The sequence below is a fragment of the Podarcis vaucheri genome (assembly GCF_965113315.1).
Source record: "Podarcis vaucheri genome assembly, chromosome: 14".
In the NCBI taxonomy this organism is placed as follows: domain Eukaryota; kingdom Metazoa; phylum Chordata; class Lepidosauria; order Squamata; family Lacertidae; genus Podarcis; species Podarcis vaucheri.
This window is the reverse complement of record NC_138752.1, coordinates 23,037,098-23,058,064: the sequence shown is the minus strand read 5'-3', so window position 1 is coordinate 23,058,064 and position 20,967 is coordinate 23,037,098. Positions and strand designations below refer to the sequence as shown.

Genomic DNA, 20,967 nt, shown 5'->3' with positions numbered 1-20,967 from the left:
AGCGCCAAGCACTGTGCTAGGCACTGTACTCATTAAAAGCAAATATATAGCAAACACATTTTGAAAAATGAGCAAGGTTCGTTGCAGGACTTGAAATACATTAAATAAGGACTGAATATGCCACCCATTATATATAGGCCTCTTAACTGCTACTGCATCCTAGCCAGCAGTGCAGTTCAGTAAGTTTCAATTCTGGACTTAAGAGTCTTAGTGGGGGCTCCTTAGATGGCAAACTATATGACTTCATTGACATATAGTAAGCTAGGGTTGCTGTGTTTGAACAGCCTCCTGTTTATTCAGAATGAAAAAAGAACCTTCCTGGATCAGACCAGAGGTCCATTTAGTTCAGTATCCTGTTTGCACAGTGACCAACCAGATGCTTATACTGTAAGAAGTCTGTCCCCGAGTTCTATTTTTATAAGACAGTGAAAAAAACTTTTCTCTATCTGCTCCTCTTATCTCAAAATTGCACCTCAAAATTGCATTTAGAATTTTGTATCAAGCAAGTCAAGGAAATTCTATGGACTTGCACTGCTCTACAGATTGCATGAGACAAGGTGGGAAAATCTATCATTTTACATATGTAATGGACCATTACAGAACAACAATTTGAGTATTTTTATTTATATTTGAGCATTTGGAGCAGTCTGAAAGAATGTAAAGATCAGTCTGGGAATACTGAAGTTTCTTGTGCAACAATTCGTTCTATAACAATGTTTGGAAACCAGTGAAGAGCCTTGTCAAAAAGAGCTTATTTATGTCTTCCGCTCAAACTGAGTTTTTCTTTACAGCAGTGTCTGGGGCCTTTCTTTTTTTAATAAAAAAAAATTAAGGGCTTGCCTCAGTAGATGCTGCACAGCTGTTTATAATGAGAAGTAACTCAATAGACTTGGCCTCACATCATACCATTTTCAATAAGGACAAGTTAAAATAGATTGTATTGGTTTGATGAAAGAATGCACTATTGAGATTAAAGCCTAGGAATCACCAATACCGTCTCATTTATGTACTTATTTCACACCTAAATGTATACTACAGACTTCTTGTCTTCCAACTTTTGCAGCCACACCCTGAAATGAACTGCTGATCTAAACCAAAATAATCCCTGGGGCCTAGCCCTCCCATAAAGTGACGTATCGTTTATGACATTAGATAACGCAAAACATGCTAGTTGTTTGTTGAAATCCTGACCGTACATTAATGTTTTCATAGCAGAGTAGATGCACATTCATGTGAGAGATTTCTGTCTGCAAAATAAAATCACTTAAAATATGCAAAATATTATAGATACACAGGCAGAAAGCCTCTTTATGCTTCCTACAAAGCCATCATGACCTTTTTAAGCCAAACGTTTCTAAACCAAGTCATTTACCTTGGTACATGACAGCAGAAACAGGACAGCTGAGTCCCAGGGCAACTTCAGCTGCAAATGTCTGACAAAAATCATGCAGCATTTTCATACCAACTCCACCTCTTCTGAACTTTTTTCGGACAAACATTGTGTCCAAAACTGGGAGCATGTAGCATTGGCTGGAGTACCCATCACACAGGCTTCCTGGAAGCAGAAAACAACATTGCCTGTAATTAAACTGAATTCCAAACACAGCTCATGAATGAGTTTATTAAAATCACTATGAAGCTGTAGACAGAAAGCTGGATTTAAAACCATGCAGCTCGCTGGGTGGACTAGTATAAACACCAAGAAACTGCCCTTTAGACTCCAGCTCAAAACACAGCTCTGGTTCCAGGCTGCAGCTCCTGTAATAGATGGGAAGGATCCTGAATTGGAAAAGCCCCATCCCAGGTCTGGATTCTGTGACCTTGACCTGGCTCTGACATATGGCAAAAGAGCAGTATTTCCATATGAAATATATCACAGCAGCGTTCTCTCTCTCTCCCTGGTTTTTGAAAATCAATGTGTACATTATACACAGTATATTTCTTTCTATTATACTACAGGCTAATTCTTCTCACTCCTACTACTTTTTGAAAAACACTGCTCACACACAACACTGACTGCCAATCAGCTACTGGGCCATGTTCAAGATCTTGTTAACATATAAAACCCTGAAGAACTTGGGACCAGGTTACTTGAAAGACTGCCTGCCTCTCCCCATGTAGACCTGTAAGATCACTTAGTTCACCTGGGGAAACTCTTTATGTGGCACAGCACCCTACAGAGTATCATAGGGTGGTGATCCAGAAGCAGGAATTATCAGTTGTTGCCCCTTTACTGTGGAATACCTTCCCCTCTGTCATATGAGAAGTAGCAACTGTCAGTGGTTTCAGGTATCTCGTAAAAAAAACCATATCTTTTTGCCTAGGCTTTTGCTGACATTGCATCCTGTTTTGCATGTCTGAACCTTCTGAATTCCTGTTTTATTTGCTTTATGTTTGCTGTTTCACTGGTTTTAGGCTGTGTTTCTGTTTAGTTTTTTCAAACTATACACCACTTAAGAGATTTCTGAAATATTAAGCAGTATAAAAATGCTTTTTAAAAAGGAATGAACATAGACCCTTTCAGGCCTATTAACAGCTAAAAACAGACCCAAACAACATGTGACCCCTTTATGCCCATCAGAGCCACAACTCCCCTCCTGTTTTGCTGCAATCACACACACAGCCAATCACAAAACAAGTATTGCGAACAATGTTGGGCTTGGTGGGTGACATGTTCTGCAGGCCCAGCTAAACCGGGAGCTCGTGGTTTCAGAGAAGCAAGCTCCCATTTCTTCCCTTGATCTCGCAGGCAGGTTAACTGGCAACCATGTTATCCTTCAAGACCAGCCATGAATAGCATCATCTTCTCTTTTCTGTTCCATTTATGAGGACAGCCCAGTTATATGAATGTCCAAGAATCCTGCTGCATAAGGCTCCCTTAGGGTGGGACTCATTGCCCTCCAATTACTCATAAGATCAAGCATATGGGCACAGCTAATAAAAGCATTAGGCCCCTGCGTGAGCCAAGAAACCCAGCACATCCTGGACTGGCCGGCAGCCCGGCAGAGATGTCAGATTCTGGCAACATGAGCCCATTCATTTTGGGATGCTGACAAAGGTTTTGCTTCAAGATCTGCAATAGCCTTAAAAGGGGACTGTAGAATTGCTAGCAGGCTCACCAATCCTGTTGCCATCCCATAGAGTTTCTTACTATTTCACTTCTTCATTTGATAGAATCAGCTCAATTAAATAGTTGATCATCCTGCTTTAGAATGGATAAGGAACCTCAGGCCAAGGATGAAATGTGGCCCCTCTGGGCCTCTCTGTTCAGCCCTTGGGACTCTTTCCACATTCCTCACTGGCCTTGCTTCACATTCTGTTGAGTGTTTTCTTCTGGCTAAAATGCACTCTTGCTTTTCTGGATGGAGATTGGAGGGCGTGTGTGTAGAAAGGAGCCTAGTATACAAAGGTTCTAGATGCAGTTACATTCCTTCTAAAGGAGTAGGGATGTAGCTTGAGGTACTTCTGGATACAACTTTGTCATTGGAGACCCAAGTCACCTCAGTGGCTGGGAGCACTGTCATATTCACTAGCTACAACTGTATTTGGAAAGCAATAACTTAGACACCATCATCCATGCACTGGTACCCTTAAGACTTGATTACTGCAATGCACCCTGCGTGGGGCTGCCTTTGGCCCTGGTCCAGAAGCTCCAGCTGGTGCAGGATGCAGCAGCTAGACTGCTGACTGGGCAGACAGCCAAGAGCATGTGACACTTCTGTTAAAACATCTGCATTGGCCGCCCATATCCTACCAGTCAGGTTTAAAGGTTCTTGGGTTGATACAAACACTGAACAACTGGGGTACAAGATGCCCTAAGGGCTGCCTGAGCCCTTACATCCCAACGCAATCACTCTGTACACATTTTAAAGACACCCCGCTCACTAATGCTGGATGTGCAGCTGATATGCCCATTGGGCATATCAGAATCAGAAGGCATGGCCACTAAGCACATTCCTGCTCCCCAACACACAGTCACTGAATTGAAAGGAAAGGGAGAGGTGGTATGACGACTTCTCTTACTCTCTGGGTGAACACACTGAGTGTTATGGGCAAGGGAAATGACAAGCGGAGTCAACGGATGCCATCACAGAAGGCAGCCTTTGTGAAGTCTGCTTCTTCAGGGCCTTTAATCTGTTTGGTTAGGTCACGCATGCTAAATGACTAACCTGTGAGCCAGCAGAATGGTAAACAGCAATTACAAGGGCAGAGAAAAGAGACAGCCATTAACGCTCTCAAACATCCAAAAGCTCAGGAAAAGCCCAACCCCATCCTGCCCCACATCTGAAAGACTCAAACCAAACAAAATTGCACATTCCAGTTAGTTCCCTGATTAACAAGCTGGCTTGGCAGACACTTGTCCAGAGAGACCTTCTGCAGACAGAGCCCTTGTGTAACAGGAGAGAATGTTTCTGCTGAATGGTACCCAAAGTCAACCCATTGTGTGATTTGTGTACAGACACACACACACTCGCCTACACAAAACCCAAAAGAGAGAGCAAAATCTCCAGCTTCAAATAAAACTAAGGCGGCATGGCTTGGTGTGTGTGCAGATACACACATACAAACAAAAACACATTGTATATTTGTTTAATTCTTAGTATATTTGAAGCTTTGTATCTAATGCAAAAATAAAAATGCATGCATTAGTAGAAAGAGACAGAAAGAAAAGACAACACTTGGAATCTGATGGAACCCCTATAGCCATCTAAACCAAGTGCCCTACCCTCTGCCAGCAGGGGAAACAAAAACCCAGAGAGAAGGTAAATGGAATGGAGTATCCTGAAAAGGGTATGGATGACTGACCAGCTGAAACCCTGCATAGCTGCCCATCAACTAAAAGGTGCATGAATAAAACAATGTTAAAAATACATCATATACAACGTTCTATGACAAGACTGCTGTTTCTTTATACACACACCTTGCATCAGCTCCTCTTGCTAATTAGTTGGGGGAAGCAGAAGTCAACATCCTCAAGCTCCTATTGCTATCCCAACAAAAGCACTCAAAAGAGATCTCTGTATCAAGAAACAATCTTTTAACAATTAGCTCACACAGTTAGCTAAGGAATGAATGGCTAGCCAGTAGCTGCACTATGAATTATAAAGAAAAGCCAAAGAACCACAACACATGTTCTTAAAACACAAAGTTTTTTTAAAAAATTGTAATATATCCAAGCCTTTAACAATTTTTGAAGACAGGCTACATTAAGATCAGCGGCAGGGATTGTGTGACTATAGCGATGTTGTTGGACTGCAACTCCCATCAGCTCCAGCTAATGGTAAGGGTGATGGGTGTTGGAGTCCTGCAAGGGCCACACATTCCCTATCTTAAAAGGGTTTAGATAACCCTATTTGGGGCTTATTAAGTCAATATATGTTTGAGCCTTTTGCCCGAGCAAACAACCCACTTGCAATCTAACCCAGAAGTCTCCAATTAACCCAAACCTGAAAACTACAGTTACCAGGTTCAGAAAAACCCAGCATTTTCAAACATAGTTTGAAGTTGGTTTAAGATCCTGGCTTGTTACAATGCTGGGGGGGCCACAGTTTCTCAGTTTGCATGAAGGGGAAAACCAGGAGTAACTGGAGACTTCTGGCTCTGGTTGTTGTGCATATTAAGCTGAGATAGGATTCTCCAAACCAAGCCAACCATCTAAAATGGTGCCCTTCATTTTCCTCAGTATGCCTGCATGAATAAAACAAGTGTACCTTTCACTTTTACGGTGTAAAAGGCAGCTGCATCTCCACTCCTCCAAAATATTTTGGCACACTCTTTCTCAGAATGAGGCACAAAGAGCACATCGTGAGTCAAACTCCTCTCTAGCATTCCAAAAATAATGACGTTAAGCACAAAGAGGACAATTCTTTCTTCAAATGTCTGGACCTTACAAAACAAATAGGGGCAGGGGGGGGGAGAAAATAAGAGAAAACAAAACATTCTGGTTTCCAGTAAAAGTGCTTTACATTTGTTGGTGTTGGTGATTCGTGTGATGTTAAAATATCTAAGGAGGTAAGGTTCAGCAGGATGACAAAAAGAACACAAATTTGCCCAAATATATAAGATTTGCACAGGAAATATTCCCAGATTACACATTGTGTAATAAATATGGTTGGAAAACAAGTAAGATTATGACAGAGGGAATCAGGAAAAAAACTGCTGGAAAAGGTGGTTAGGAAGAATTCTGAATTCTTCGTTTTATCTTTTTTATAGTGCTTTTTTACTGGCTTCTATGCTATACCACTGTTTTATGAAACCCTTTTATTGCCTTTTGGTTGTACTTTTGTATGCCACTTAGAGATTTTTAAATATTAAGCAATTAAATGCTTTTAAATAAATAAAACACAAAACAAACTAATTTGCTCTAAAGTTATCAGACATTTGCACATAATAGACTTACTGTATCAAATCAGTTGGGGAATATGTAAAATAAAGAGTTAGAGAGGCATGTCAAACGGCATTAAAATTAAGAGGAAAGCACAGGAAGAATTTTAGATGAGAGAAATCCCTTTAAACAAGAACTCCATAAAATAAATGCAATTTATGTTTAAATGGTCCAAGACAGAAGGCATTTGTAAATGGGTGTGTAAGTAACACACTGTGCCAAAGGTTAATAAGGCTGGCTCTTCGCAACAGATGGCCAATCAAGCAGCGCTAATGGTGCTGGGCTATTATTGAAAATGAAATAACTCCGTTATCTGATTGTCTCGCCTAGTACCTGGCCAAAGGAGGCAAAGTGGACAGAAATGGAAAAGGACAAACCAGCAGATAAATGGAAATGGGGCTGAGGAAGATTACTCATTTTTTTAATGTGTGGAACATGGGGGCATGGATGGCAATGGGGAAAGTTGAATTATCCATGGAAAAGCATTTAGAAAGATGCACCCTGAATGGGCAGAAATGCCTACAGAGTTGTGTGTTTGCATGTATATATGTATATACATATGCACACACCCTAATCTTCCTCCAAGGTCATAGCTGCTTCAGGCCAAAATACACATGATATGGAAGACCTGTGATCAGATCTCCCAATATCTCTTTCTTAGCCTCAAAATCAGCTGCAAGGATCCCCAATATGGACTGGATGAATGGAGCTGTAGGTGGGAGTGAGAAAGGGTGCACAGTGAACTTAAACCTTTCTCTTGCGCCATTTAATGAGGAACTGCAGACCACTGCTCTATCTATGTGGCAAGTGGAAAAGATACGTAGTTTGGCCCATGCCTGTAGTTGCCATCCAGGCATAGCCTACGGCAAGAACTGCTTAGTTAAACAGCATCATGAGCCTTCAGAGACCATTCTCTAAGTTCTGGAAGAGGATTGGCTTATTCTTTTCTCCATCTGCACGGCTGACTAACCCCCTGAAGCTGGCATTAGCTCTGCTAGGTACAAAAATACAGGCACAGCACTGTTACCTGAGGAAGACTGCTCCCCCAGCACAAGTGATGGGATTAAATCGCTCATGGGAATGGAGTCGAAACTTAACAGAAACAAAAAGAGTCTCAGAACCAGTAGGATGTATCACTGGTTTCAAAGCATCTCTGACACTCCGTGCACTGTGCACACTGACACTCAGGGAGTTCCTGCCCCCAGCGTGGAGCTGAAAAGAAGGTCAGGGGCTCACTTTCATAGTCACACTGTGCCTTGAGCTTGGTGTATTGTCAGGCAATATTCCATCCTGCCTCTCCTGGAATAGGGCGGTCAAAGCCAATGGCAACTGCAAATTATAGCTAAATACCAAGTCTAGTCAAAACTTGTAGATGCCTGGCCCCAGCATTGAAGTTTTGGTGAGATATATATACATATATGTAGTGGCTGGGAGTTACTCGTGCATAATCCTGCTCCGTTTAGGCATAAGATTGCCTGGTTAAACCCTTCGGACTGCACAGCCCATCTCAGTGTGGCTGCCCTTAGTCACTCGTAGAATCTGTCTGTGGGCGTTTCTTAAAGCACTGCCAACATAAGAGCTGTTTGACGCCCAAGCGTCTCCGCCTCTCACTGCGCGGGAGTCTCCTGCGCAGGGTGGGCGTGGGTAGCGGGGTGCCTGGACTCTCCTCACTAACTTCCAGCGAAGAGTCCTGGAGCCCCTGCACCTCCTTGTCCCGTTGCTCTCCTGGATCCCTGGTGTTACACTTATTCCCTTCCCCTTCTTCCCAGCTAAGTCTCCCCCTAGCGGTGGGACCTTCTCCTGCAGAATCAGAGACCCTCTCCTTCTCCCGTGCCTCTGATGTCAGTTCCCTGACAATATACTTTGAATTTGAATAAACCAAAGCCCTGTAACCAGTAAAGCGAGATGAGCACCGCAACCCCAGAGTCGTCCATGACTGGACCTAACGGTCAGGGGTCCCTTTACCTTTTATAACCACCTTCAAAGAATGTATGCGGACTAAAAGTATGGGGTGGCATGTGTGCCAGTTCTGCCCCCATGTCTGTCAGCTCCACCCCTAACCTCCCGCACTTAGTAGGAAGGTTGAGGGTGGAGTTGGCAGGGATGACCACACTAGGGATGGGACTAGCATGCTAAGTCCCGCTACATTTTACACCCTCCCGTGTTCTCTGAATGCTTTAATAGGGTCTAATTAATCAGAAATGTGCTTATCAACAAACAATTCCATAAATGGTTGACAGTTCTAGCATCAAGGTACCACCAGCATGTGCTGAAAACTCAAAAATGTTATGCCTTCAGGAGAGTTTTCAGAGGCGAGAGTTTTGGTCTGTTCCTGCTACTACTCCACACCATTCCAAAATATTCCAATTTCTCTGAAAAGCTAGATATTAAGGAAATCAAGTCATGTATAGGTTAATGTTTCATACAACCCATTCCATAATGTATCAAGTGGGGGCACTAAGCATCAGTACCCTATTTAAAAAAGTCAGCACACAATCAACTGAGACCATCTTGCTGACAGATATAAAGGTTTTTAAGTAAATACCTACCTGTTTCAGCCCGTCCCGGGAATGATCAGCCGTTTTCATTACATCTTCAATAAGCCACCAGGAACTATGCAAATAAATTGCTAATACTAAAAAAGAATGAAGAGGTTTCATTGAAATGGTTGCCACCATGATACCAGGAGCTCATACAGGGTTTCAGCTGTGCTGTCTTCCTCTTGCGGTTGTCAGTTATTTCTATTATCAACTATCCATCAAACCACCCTTTGTATTGTAGGATCCCAGGGCAGTATACAGATGAAAGAATTCAAATCAATATAAATAACAAAAGGAAATCACAGCAGCAACTATAGAACCAATTCAGCAGCAGACATAGAATTAACCATTCCTAGGTTGGCATCCCTCCCCCCAAATGCCACTGGAAATAGATGTGTTCCTGTTGACAATGGAAAATAATCACCAAGGAAGGCAAAAGAACCTCCAAAAGTATTTATCACCACAGGGAAGACCCTCTTTCAAGTCACTTTACAATGGGTCACACCAGTCATGCAGTATAGACATGGGCTTTTTTCTATTTATTTAAAACATTTTATAGCACTCTTCCATCAATAATCCAAGGGCAGCTCACAACAATAAAACACAATTTCAAGAAAATCAATGCATTGCAATACATCATAAGCCAATCGGCACGCAGACTGGGTATTTATAACCTACAATGCCAGGGTGACCAGGCAGGCCTTTGCAAGCACCAGGCAAATGTCAATATTCTGTGTTTTTCCAAATTTTGAAATGAAGTTCTCATCCCAAAGCACATACATTTTTAAAAAATCATATTTTAGGATAAAAGACACTTAGAAATGAGTAAAATAGATTACACATTTAAATACAATACATGTTTCAATGTAAAGTTTTGTTCAGATTTTTTAAAACACCCACCTTAACTCAGAAAGAGGCCAAATAAACTTATAGCTGAACACATGCAAAATTGTCATAGGCCATCCATTGCTACTTAAAGGTCATCTCCAACACCTTGAAATGAGTACAGAAGATAACAGGGAAACAGCGCAAGCAATGTTTTTTTGTTCTTAACTGTCACTTCAATCAAAGAATACTTCCAGAAAGAAAAATACAGTTGTCTGCATCAATGGAAGATCTACATTACTGAGTGAGATAAAACACACCAGGGAACAGAAGCTATACAACATTTAATGGTGGAGGGCAGAATTTATGTACCAGTAAGTGAAATGGAAGAAGTGGTGCACTTCAAACCGCAAAAAGCTTTAACAGGAATGTCATCAATTGCCTATGTTAGCCCCGAGACTGTACAAATGTTCTAATGCACATATATAAGGCTGGTTTCTCTGCACTAGCTCCCAAGTGAGCTTGGAGGGTAAGTGCAATCAGTTAGTTAACCTATAATTTGAATAAATTATTAAAGCATGCACCAAAATGTGTTTACATGCAAGCTGTGAAAGAAAGGGAAAAGGGGAAGCTGCAGATGCATAATGACAGCTAGGCCCATTTCATTACATATTTCCCACTCCCTTGCAGAGGGTTTTCATGTGTTTTCTTTATGAAGCATGAGCAGCCCACAAAAGGTTGTATCCAATTGTAGCTCTGCATAACTCGTTCTGATAGCGCAAGGATATAGGCTTGCTCAACAGAACTTTATCCTCTCCACTCCCCATGCATTGCCTAAATCTGTTCGAGGTTCTCCCCCAAGCCTCTGGAGCAGATTCAGAGAGGGCATGGGGTTTGCACAGGGGGTGGGCATGAAAATACCATTGCCCAAGCATTAATACTTGTACTAATAGAATGAGTGCACTGGGTACCGCTCCAGAACTCCATCTTCCCACACTAGCCAAGATATAGGCAATTAGCAATGGTGAACAAGCACCAGACAAATGGGACAAAAGGAGTCCAACGTCAATGAGAGCTGTGTCGATTTAATAGCAAGCAGGGTTTGGCTCTGCCTAAAGAATCTCTATGCAAAATACATGGAACGACTTGACTTTTTTATGGCACATTTCCTGTGCTATTCAATAATTTAAAGGAACAGAGGGAAAGTAGTCCAGTAAAGCTGACATAGCAACTGTCACATCATATTGCTTGTATTACTTTGCCTGTACAGATCTCTTTGCGGAAGGAGAGGGAAAGGCTTCTCCATATCCCATATGAAGGTATATTCACCATTAATTTAAAGTGGTGGCTGGTACCCATTGGGACTGCTGTGGCAGAAGGCAAGGAGGCCAATGACAGGCAGAGTCGACTAGGTCTGGCTTTGTCTCCACCCTCCTTCTCCTGCTGCCTGTTGAGGAGGAGAAGGAAGAGGATAGCCAATGTCATCCACTGGACTGGCTGTAAGAAGGCAGGCAGGTGGGAGCTGACTAAGGACACAGTGTGGTTGGTGGGGCAGTGCCCCACTCGCCCTAATGGACGAGCCTCCACTATTAATATAGTATAATAATATAATAAACAGATTTTCCCTTAGTGCACTTATGTTCCCCTCTAGCCAACTTAAGTCCCTACTTAGTCAACTTAAGTCCCCATTTAAGTCCCCTTAGCCCACTTCAGCCCCCTCAAGTTTCATTTAGCCCATTTTGAATGCAAATAGTCTTACAACACCTTTGTGACCCTCGTTATGGAGAAGGGCATATCAAAACCGACACAAAAAAAACTGTGAAGAAGGAAGGGCCTCAAATGCTTTGGACCTGCTTGTGCATTGACAATAGGCAGGACCTTCACTCCATTGTTTTAGAAGACTGATGACAACTTTTTTTCATTTCAGCAAGCCTACCCAGACATATAATTTAGTTACTTATATTTGTTTTCAAAAAAATCATATGTGTTTTATATAATAATAATAATTTATTATTTATACCTCGCCCATCTGGCTGGGTTTCCCCAGCCACTCTGGGCGGCTTCCAACAAAACACTAAAATACAATAACCTATTAAACATTAAAAGCTTCCCTAAACAGGGCTGCCTTCAGATGTCTTCTAAAAGTTTGGTAGTTATTTTTCTCTTTGACCTCAGATGGGAGGGCGTTCCACAGGGCGGGTGCCACTACCGAGAAGGCCCCCTGCCTGGTTCCCTGTAACTTGGCTTCTCGCAGCGAGGAAACCCGCCAGAAGGCCTTCAGCGCTGGACCTCAGTGTCTGGGCAGAACGATGGAGGTGGAGATGCTCCTTCAGGTATACTGGACCTTGATAATTATTTTATGCCTATTTGTTTTTTAATAGGTTTTATTTTTATTTCACCCAGGGCTTTTTTCCAGCTGTAACTCACAGGAACTCTGTTCTGGCACCTTTGCCATTACAAGAGAGGCATTCATGATGAGTTCCAGCACTTCTTTTTTGAGAAAAATAGCACTGATCTTACCTGCCATTTTCTTATGTACACTGCTTAGTGAGCTTTGGGGTTAAATGGTTTATAAATCTTTCTAAAGAAAGAAATAATAAAATTAATAAATGCACATTCAGAATCTTAGAAAGGTCCAAAGTTGGGTATGTTGTGGCAAGATGTGGTGGGATGGTCTGATTTAGGGCAGGGGGAGCAGTTGTAAAGGACATGCATGACACATAGGTCATAAGACATCTAAGGGTCTAGAACACAGCTCAGGACATGGTTGACATGTCCTAGTCTAGTCACCACTCATGTCCAACAGGGGGACCATGGGGAGAAGACAGCATAGTGGGAGGCTCCCCAACAGGGCTTTAGTTTTTCACAGACCCTCGGAGAGGCAGGAGGCCATAGTTTCCACTGGTGGAAGTCTTCCTAGCCTTTATTTTCCTATTGCAAACTTAACTGCAGTGCCTTCAAAAACTGAAGTGGAAAAGATAAACTTCTTACCTACTGCATGGACTGCAAACTTTTACACCTAGTTTTGTAATTCAGTGTGAAGGTATTATGGCACACAGTGTACCACAGAAGTACAAGGAGAACATTTTGAGTCCAAAACTCATTTATGAGTTTACTCTTCTCCATTACTACAGACTGATGTCAGGAAACAGTTTGTTCTTTTGTTCCCATTTATACCTTATCACAAGCCATTACCATCCTGCAATCCTATTAAAGCAAGCTTAAGGGAGATCTCAATCACAAGGTGTCTAGAAACAGTGATAATAAAATATTTGGCGGAAGGCTGTAACTTTGCTTCTCAATGTGGCTCAGTTAGCAAATCTCAAATAATGGCAAATCAGTAGGCAATTGAGAGAAACTGTGGAAGAGTTTAGTAATGAAGTAAGACCATGTTTTTAAATTGGGTCATGGATTTAAATTCAAATATAGGCATAAAATAGGAAGATAAAACAGAGAGGGAAATGTTCTCCTGTGTTGGTTTGTGTGTGTTTTTGCAGAACACAAATATTTGCAGACAAAAAGTTCTTCAGAGCATTTGTAGTGGGAGGGAAGTTAAAAATGGTATACTGGTAATATTTAAGTAAGAATTCGTACAGCAATTCCACAAAGCTAATGAATATTTATGAGAGTGCATACGTTACAGACCCACTGCAAACACCCAAGTTTCAGTTTAAATAGGAAACACATTGTTAAAATGTATTTGCCACGTTTCAATATCTGAAAAATATTGAGAGATATTTGTTTCAGTGTTGATTTAAACAGTAGCATAAAGTAACGCTGCTTGCCTGCCCACTGCCATTGGACACTACTAACTTTTCTCCCAATTTCTCCATACTTTTGCATGAAGGTTCCAAATTCCTGGCAGCTCCAGATAGGGCTGAGAGAGACTCCTGCCTGAAACCACGGACAACCACTGCCAGTCATTGTAGACAATACTGACCTAGATGGTTCAATGGCCTGATTTCAGGGTAAGGCATAAGAATAACTGTGTATTTTATTGTTGAAACCTGCCCAAGGACATTATGATAAAGGTTCGGTAAGAAATCAAATAAATGAATAAGGTTTTTCATGTATTTGTTAGCAATAGTAGTAGTTACATTTCTACTCCACTCTTCGTCCAAGAAGGTCAGAGCAGTTTACATACAACTTTCACATGGCCTCCCATCCAGACCCTTTTCATGGCTAGACTGCCTTAGCTTCAGCAGCTGAATCATATCATATGCCTTCAGATCATTCTGTGAGCCATGCTGCAAACTGAAGGAATAGGGTAAGCCACTCACCTGTGTTCTTATCTTGTGGATCAATTAAAACCAGAAGCTTATGTTTGCTGTCTTCTTTATACAGAGGAAGGAAGTGCATCAATGGAGTCTCAAGTTTAACCTGTAATCAAATCAGTTATTTGCATTCATAATCTGCAACAAAAAGTAGGACTGCAGTTGCTGTTTTTAATTAATAGCAAAAGTCCAACTGTATAAACTTAGGATCTATCTATGGGAAATGGCATTGAGGTTCCAAAACTACACAAGCACATAATTGTTATAACAAACCAGGATCAATCCAGTTTCAAATTTTGGTTTGTTAACTGTGGTTTAGACATACCAGTTTCCTGTATTTTTACATAAAAGAGCCTGCAGTTTTCTTTCAAACCACAAACAGAAGCTTTAAACTTCCTTCCCTCGTTCTGGAAAGATGGAGAAGCACATGAACACAAGCGTTGTCAAAGTAAATAATTGCTGGCCAGAAAACATTTGTTATTGGTAAACAAATATAGAAAGATAAATAAATACTGTAGTAAAATAAACAAATAGAAAACAATGGTTTCCTGTCAGTTCTGAATCAAGCCCAAGTGTCTTATCGGCTTAGAACACCTTAGAACACTATAAAATTATTACCACTGCATAATAATAGTATCTATAAATGTATCATAGCATTTATAAAGTAATCAGTAAGATTAGGCTGCCCCACTCTGTGTCACTTTTTGTGGGGCAGGGAGTGGGGGAAGTAGAAATTCCTAATCATGAATGAAAGAAGTATCCTGTGATTTTAAGGTGGCCAACCTTATACAAGTTGGCATTCTGGGTGTTGGAACTGACCCCCCCCCAAAAAAACCCACACCACACACGCCTCAAGTAATTATATGATCAATTCAGTTCCACTCTCTGAATAATCTAGAATAGACGTACCTACTCTCCTTTAGATAAAAGCCATTACCAATTTGTTTATTTCACTTTTTTTTTCAAAGAATGTATGAAAGTTTAAAACTGGCTTAAGCAAAGATACTTGAGTTTAATTAAAAACGAACAACACACAAATTCAAAACAGTGAGGGCAATACCCAGGACCAAACTGGTGAGGTGGTAGAAATGAAGGGAAAGGGGATGCTTAATTACAAGCATCTCGTCTCATGCTTGGAGTGAACATCATCTCAGTGTAATCCTCTTCCACCATAACATTAAGCCAAATACCCAGTTTTCTTTGCCACTGAAATTGGGAACGTTTTGATTTTTCATCACAGAACGTGATTAGCAAACTGCCAAATCCAAGTGTTTGTTATAACTGGGATGGGGGACAGGGCTGAAAGAAACAAAGGGAAGATGTTCCTGAGAGGTCTGTTTTCACTCCACCCCCCAAATGCAGCAGAAAATTAAAATAACATTTAGGTTCTGATTATAAACCACAGAAACCAGCATACTTATAAATCACAGCCAAGACTGCATCCTTAGCTCACCCTATTGTGTCTCGCTTTTGTAAGGATGCAGCATCACTTAGCGTGCTAAGCTCCTCAGTCCCCCTTCCCCCTCTCCCCAACTGAGCACCAGATGGGATGCTAACTCTGCATCCAGGCACGACAGGTTGAGCTAAGGACAGAACAACAGCCTGAACCCTTTTGTGTGTGTCTCGCTCTCCCTCCCTCCCACCCCGCCTTGTGTTTTATTTAGCTTTGGAAGCAGTTCCGTTCTTGAGACGCCAGAGGGCATTGAAAGAATGTTTTATTATGCCAGGCATCCTTTCCTCTCAGGCTACATAAAAACTCACCTTAGGTACACAGGTTTCTCCACTCACCCATGGAAATGACTACGAACCATGTTCCAAAACTGCATGAAGCCATGGTTTCAGTTGGCTTTTTTAGTTGCACCAGCTCAATAAACTAATGCCTTTATGGAAGCCTCCCCCACCCACTTGTCTTGCACTGTGAAGCAGTGACACGGTGAAAGGATGCCAAAAGGATTGAGGGATGGGAGAAAGACTTAAACATCCCATTTCCTTCCAGCTGGGAACAGCCTGCATTGCAGACTTAATCTCTAAGCATTTTATCTTGTCTGCATCAACCCTTTTTGTTCAAACTTTCCATGACAACCCAATGCACATTAGGAAACGCAATTGTTAGAATAAAAACACCCTCTGGCACTGAAAGCAAATCAACTGTACCCAAGCAGTTGCAGATCATGCAATAACAACTTTCAATCTACAGTGTTAATGTCCTCCCAGATCGGGATTATGGGGAAATAAAATCTGCAGCCAGAATCCAATGAGGTACTTCAGTCACACACCCAAGCGTTTCTTTGCACGCAGTGGGATTGTTGACGTTTTTAATTGAACAGTAGATACATTCATCCCCATGTCATAACAAATACTGGAAAGCCCCCTCAGTTTCATAAGAGGCTTCCTATACGGCATGGACAGGTCCTGCCTGAGTAGCAGAAATCAAAAGTACCCTTGGACACACCAATCAAGTCAGATGTAGCCGGATGAAACAGAAACCCATGACCTGAGCAATGCTGGCTCCAGGATTGAAAGGCCTACTCTTTGCAAAGTCCCTGGAAGTGGCCATTTCAATTTACCACAATTCCACAAACTGATACTCTGTCAGGGGCATTTTGGGAAACTGAAATTGTTGTTGCTGTTGTTATTGACCCGTCCTTCACCCTAAGGTCCCAGGGTGGGTTACAATATTAAAAAACAATACTGAAAACAGTTTAAAACAACTGACAATCACAAAAATAAGCTGGGCCCTAAAAATATACACTACAAATATCAAAAGCCAGCATAAAGAGGTGTGTTTCCAGCATTCTCTGGAAGCTGTATAATGAAGGTGCCGGATGCACTTCTGTGGGGATGGAGTTCCACAGCTAAGGGGCCACCACAGAGAATGCCGTCTCCTGGGCGACCACCATGCCAGCTTCTGAGGGTGGAGGAACTTACCAAGGGGGCTCCTGGCTCCTTCTGCCAACCTCAGAACCTGAGGTGGTGAGTAGGGAAGAAGACATCCTTTGAGGGATTTGGGTCCTGAGTTGTTCAAGGCTGAAAACACTAATGTGAGCACCTTGCATTGGGCCTGGAAATGAACAGGCAAGCAGTGCAACTGTTTCACTGCAGGTAGGTCACTGGAATACCAAGGTGATATACGTGCTCCACAGCGATGGTGAGGGGACTCAGGAGTGAATGTGTCACCAGCTCGATCTCACCATTCCACAGTGAGAAAAGAGCATCAACAGGAGCACCAGCCATGTCTAGTGGAAAGATTCCATCATTCTCCGAGAGAGGAATGACCCAATGGATCCACCACCCATGCAGAAATGGGTAACTACATTCAGCCCAAAGCTCACCAGGGAATTGTCCATGCTGTTGTTGCTCGCTGCTGCTGCCGCTTTGCAAAACCACAGCTGAGACAGGGCAGCAGGACAGGCTTTAGCTTGAATGAGCCATAGTAATATAAGAAGAGCCTTATGGGATCTGGTCAAAGGCTGATCTACTCCAGCATCCTGCTTTCACCAAATAGATCTTTAAAGGAGGCTCTTAAGCAGGACATCAATGCAACAGCACTGTCCCCAAATGCAATTCTCAGCAACTGGTCTCCAGAGGCCTACTGCCTCCCATGCATAGGCAGAGGATAGTCATTGTAGCTAGTAGCCTCTGTGGAAGGTGAATTGTGTGAGAAAAGTTAGTCAAGCATGAGAAAAAGGAATTGTTGCCAAGTCAGAATGCAACCTTGTAAGAAGCCGTGTGTCAAGAAGCTTATATTGCCCGCTCCTTCTTGCCAAATGTATCCTGGGACCTGTTTCAGCAGAAATTGCTTATTCAGCTATACTGAATACTGTAAAAATGCTCTTGATTTTAGTAATGGCAGCAACTATGGGCTTGTCCACACTTGTCCCATGCCTAGAAAGCACAGGTCTGAGCAGTTTTTCATTCACCCTGCTGCTTTCCCACTGAAAACCCACTCCTTACCACTGAATCAGAGCAAACGTCAAGCTGCAGAAAACTCAACAGATGTTTGCTTCATTTCAGCAGTAAAAAGCAATATTTCCCTGGAGGAAAGGAGTGGGGAAAGCAGAAATGTGGACGAGCCCTATGTTTCAGCATTTCTCTCCAGCCAGCTGCTGTACTCTGAAGAAATCAACTGACTCCTGTTCGGTGTAGTCTATTCCCACTACACCATTGATAAGCTTTATCCTCCATGAATACTCTTTCAAAGCCATCCAAGTTGGTGGCCGTTACTACAGTTTGTGGGATAAGACTTGACAGGGTGCTGAAGCCCAAGCAACTGCTCCAGGAAACCAGTTGCTGAGGTGGGATTAAGTCAAGTAAGCTATTGTAGGCAAACCAATGGGCTCATGTTTCAAAGCCCTCTTTAAAAGGCAAGGAAAACAGGCATGGCCAACACTAACACCTACAACTGGCAGGCAATTACACAACTCTGGATTGATCTGAACTGATTTATATATTGGAAAACTGGGCTTTTGTCCCTTCCTGATCAACAGGGTAAATAAATTCTATCCGCTTTATTTCAAGCTCAAGATTCTGCACTGAAGAAATACTTTACCATAACTCTAAATGGATGTTGCATTTTGCCCACTTCTGCTTTAGAGACTCTTTCACTCTCATCAAGAAACTAAAAAGTCATAGTTTGGCTTGAAACGTAGTGATTTTTAACTCCATGGGACTAGCCAAGTCATCATTACAAAGAATTCTGGGCAAGGGTGATTTCATTTTGCTACTATCTAGAAAGAAGAAATAAACTACACTTACTTTCCCTCTTCCTGGAATAGATAAAAACTCAACAGCAGATGATGGCTCCTCTAAAATCTTTGTATAATATGAATGAGCTTCTTCTTCCAGAGCCTCGGGTTTTCCACCTTTAATATCCACTGGATAAAGATGATCTAGGTGAAAGGAAAATGTTAAATATTGGCCTGTTTATGTGTACTGGTCAAACACAACATGAGTGTCAAACTGTGCTGTCAGGTATCATCATTGCCTTGTGAAGAAAATACAATGAAGTTCTTCACACTCTCCTTTATGTAATAATATGAATATTTTTAAGCAGTGCTGTGGTGGTGATTTACTATTAAATATGCTACTTCTCACTAGGATTGCAACACTTAATAAATTAAGAGGTTCGATTAATAGATTAAAAACTAAAATGAACTTTAACACAAGTACTGGTAGTTATAAAAATTTCAGATGCCATGTGCTATCCTAAAATATATTATTTCATTTTCTTACTCATGGATGGGGAACTGTGGCCACTGATAGACTCCATCTCCCATCATCCCTGACCATTCGCTATGCATGCTTGGCCTGATGGGAGCTCGAGTCCAACAACACCTGGAGCAGGTGTGGGGAATGTCTGGTTCTCCAATTGTTGCTGAGCTACAACTCCAATCATCCCAGGGCAATGGCCACATTTGCTAAGGCCAACAGGAGCTGCAATTCAGCAACATCTGGAGGGCCACAGACTGACCACCCCTGTTCTAAGAGAATGTCTGCTATATACACACACATGCTTCATAAAATACGCATTTCACTCAGAGAGCTAAATAGGATGGTTAATAATTATATTTAAAATAACAAAAGAAAGTATATTTTGCTACAGAATGGTTGTTTTTTTAAAATAATACTGAATATTTTTGTTTAATTGAGTGACAGCCCTACTTCTCTCCAAACTCAAACTTTGACCACAATGGTGTACAACATTTTGTAGGATCAATCATTCTGTCTCACATAGGAGGGCCTAAAATGAGAACATATACGAGAGTATATATAATGAGAGTATATAAAGCAGCAGCAAAACTACAGGAACAATTTTGCTCCTCCACAGTAGCCAGAACCACAAAGTAACTATAACATTTTCAAGGAAAGGTAGAAAAATGTATCTACCTAATTTCTTATGTTATAATAAAACCACAGCAATAACAACTAGCTCAAAATGGTCTCTTCTTAGATTTCTGCATAAGCAAAGAATTGAGAATTTCCAAATTGGCAAAACAAACCTGAGAGCTATTTCCTTCAAACGTGCTCCACTGACTAAAATCCCTTTGGTTTTCAAAGTTTTCAACCTTGCAACTGAGATACATTGCACATTAAATAATTTGTCCACTGTGGTGTAGTGGTTAAGAGCGGTAGTCACGTAATCTGGGTAACCGGGTTCGCGTCTCCGCTCCTCCACATGCAGCTGCTGGGTGACCTTGGGCCAGTCACACTTCTGTGAAGTCTCTCAGCCCCACTCACCTCACAGAGTGTTTGTTGTGGGGGAGGAAGGGAAAGGAGAATGTGAGCCGCTTTGAGACTCCTGAAGGGGAGTGAAAGGCGGGATATCAAATCCAAACTCTTCTTCTTCTTCTTCTTCTATTGTACATTCAAAGTCTTTGATTATGGACATTTTCTAAACAAAGTAAATGTTTTTGCAAGAAATGGAATATATATTTTATATCTATTTAACTAATTTAACAGATCTGTTAAAGATTAGTGGGGATGTCGGGTGGAGGGGAGATTTAGGCAGTGAGAGCACAGGCAAGTGTTAAAGCCTCCCCCAACCCGCTGCCCCGAAACTGCTCTGTTCCCAACTGTTCTGAGTGAAAACTTTATCTAAGAGGGTTATTGGGTCACCTTTACACCCATTTTCCTGCCACTACAAAATGCCATTCAGCAGGATAGGCTTCAAAATTACTTCCTGGCCTTCTCAAGCTACCTTCTTAAGGCCTAATATTTCCTAGGAATATTAGCCAGAATGGTGGGTAAAAGGTAAAGGACCCCTGTATAGTTAAAGCTATGGTTTTTCCATAGTGATGTATGGAAGTGAGAACTGGACCATAAAGAAGGCTGATCGCCAAAGAATTGATGCTTTTGAATTATGGTGCTGGAGGAGACTCTTGAGAGTCCCAAGACTCTCTCATGGAAGAAGATCAAACCTATCCATTCTGAAGGAAATCAGCCC

The 20,967-nt window shown here is 41.8% G+C and overlaps 1 protein-coding gene across 4 annotated transcripts in view; it reads right to left on the bottom strand.

Annotated features, from left to right (window-relative positions):
• LOC309518430 (protein FAM169B-like) overlaps positions 1-20,967 on the bottom strand; it is a 52,988-nt gene that overhangs the window by 17,898 nt on the left and 14,123 nt on the right. For 2 of the 4 annotated variants that reach the window (XM_082198734.1, XM_082198733.1), the window contains exons 2-6: positions 18,780-18,913; positions 14,031-14,130; positions 8,935-9,020; positions 5,712-5,886; positions 1,373-1,555 (exon numbers count right to left, since the gene is read on the bottom strand). In XM_082198734.1, coding sequence (XP_082054860.1) covers positions 1,373-1,555; positions 5,712-5,886; positions 8,935-9,020; positions 14,031-14,130; positions 18,780-18,913 — 678 coding nt within the window. The remainder of the gene's footprint in view (positions 1-1,372; positions 1,556-5,711; positions 5,887-8,934; positions 9,021-14,030; positions 14,131-18,779; positions 18,914-20,967) is intronic. The other 2 variants (XM_082198736.1, XM_082198735.1) reach the window with 2 other exon arrangements.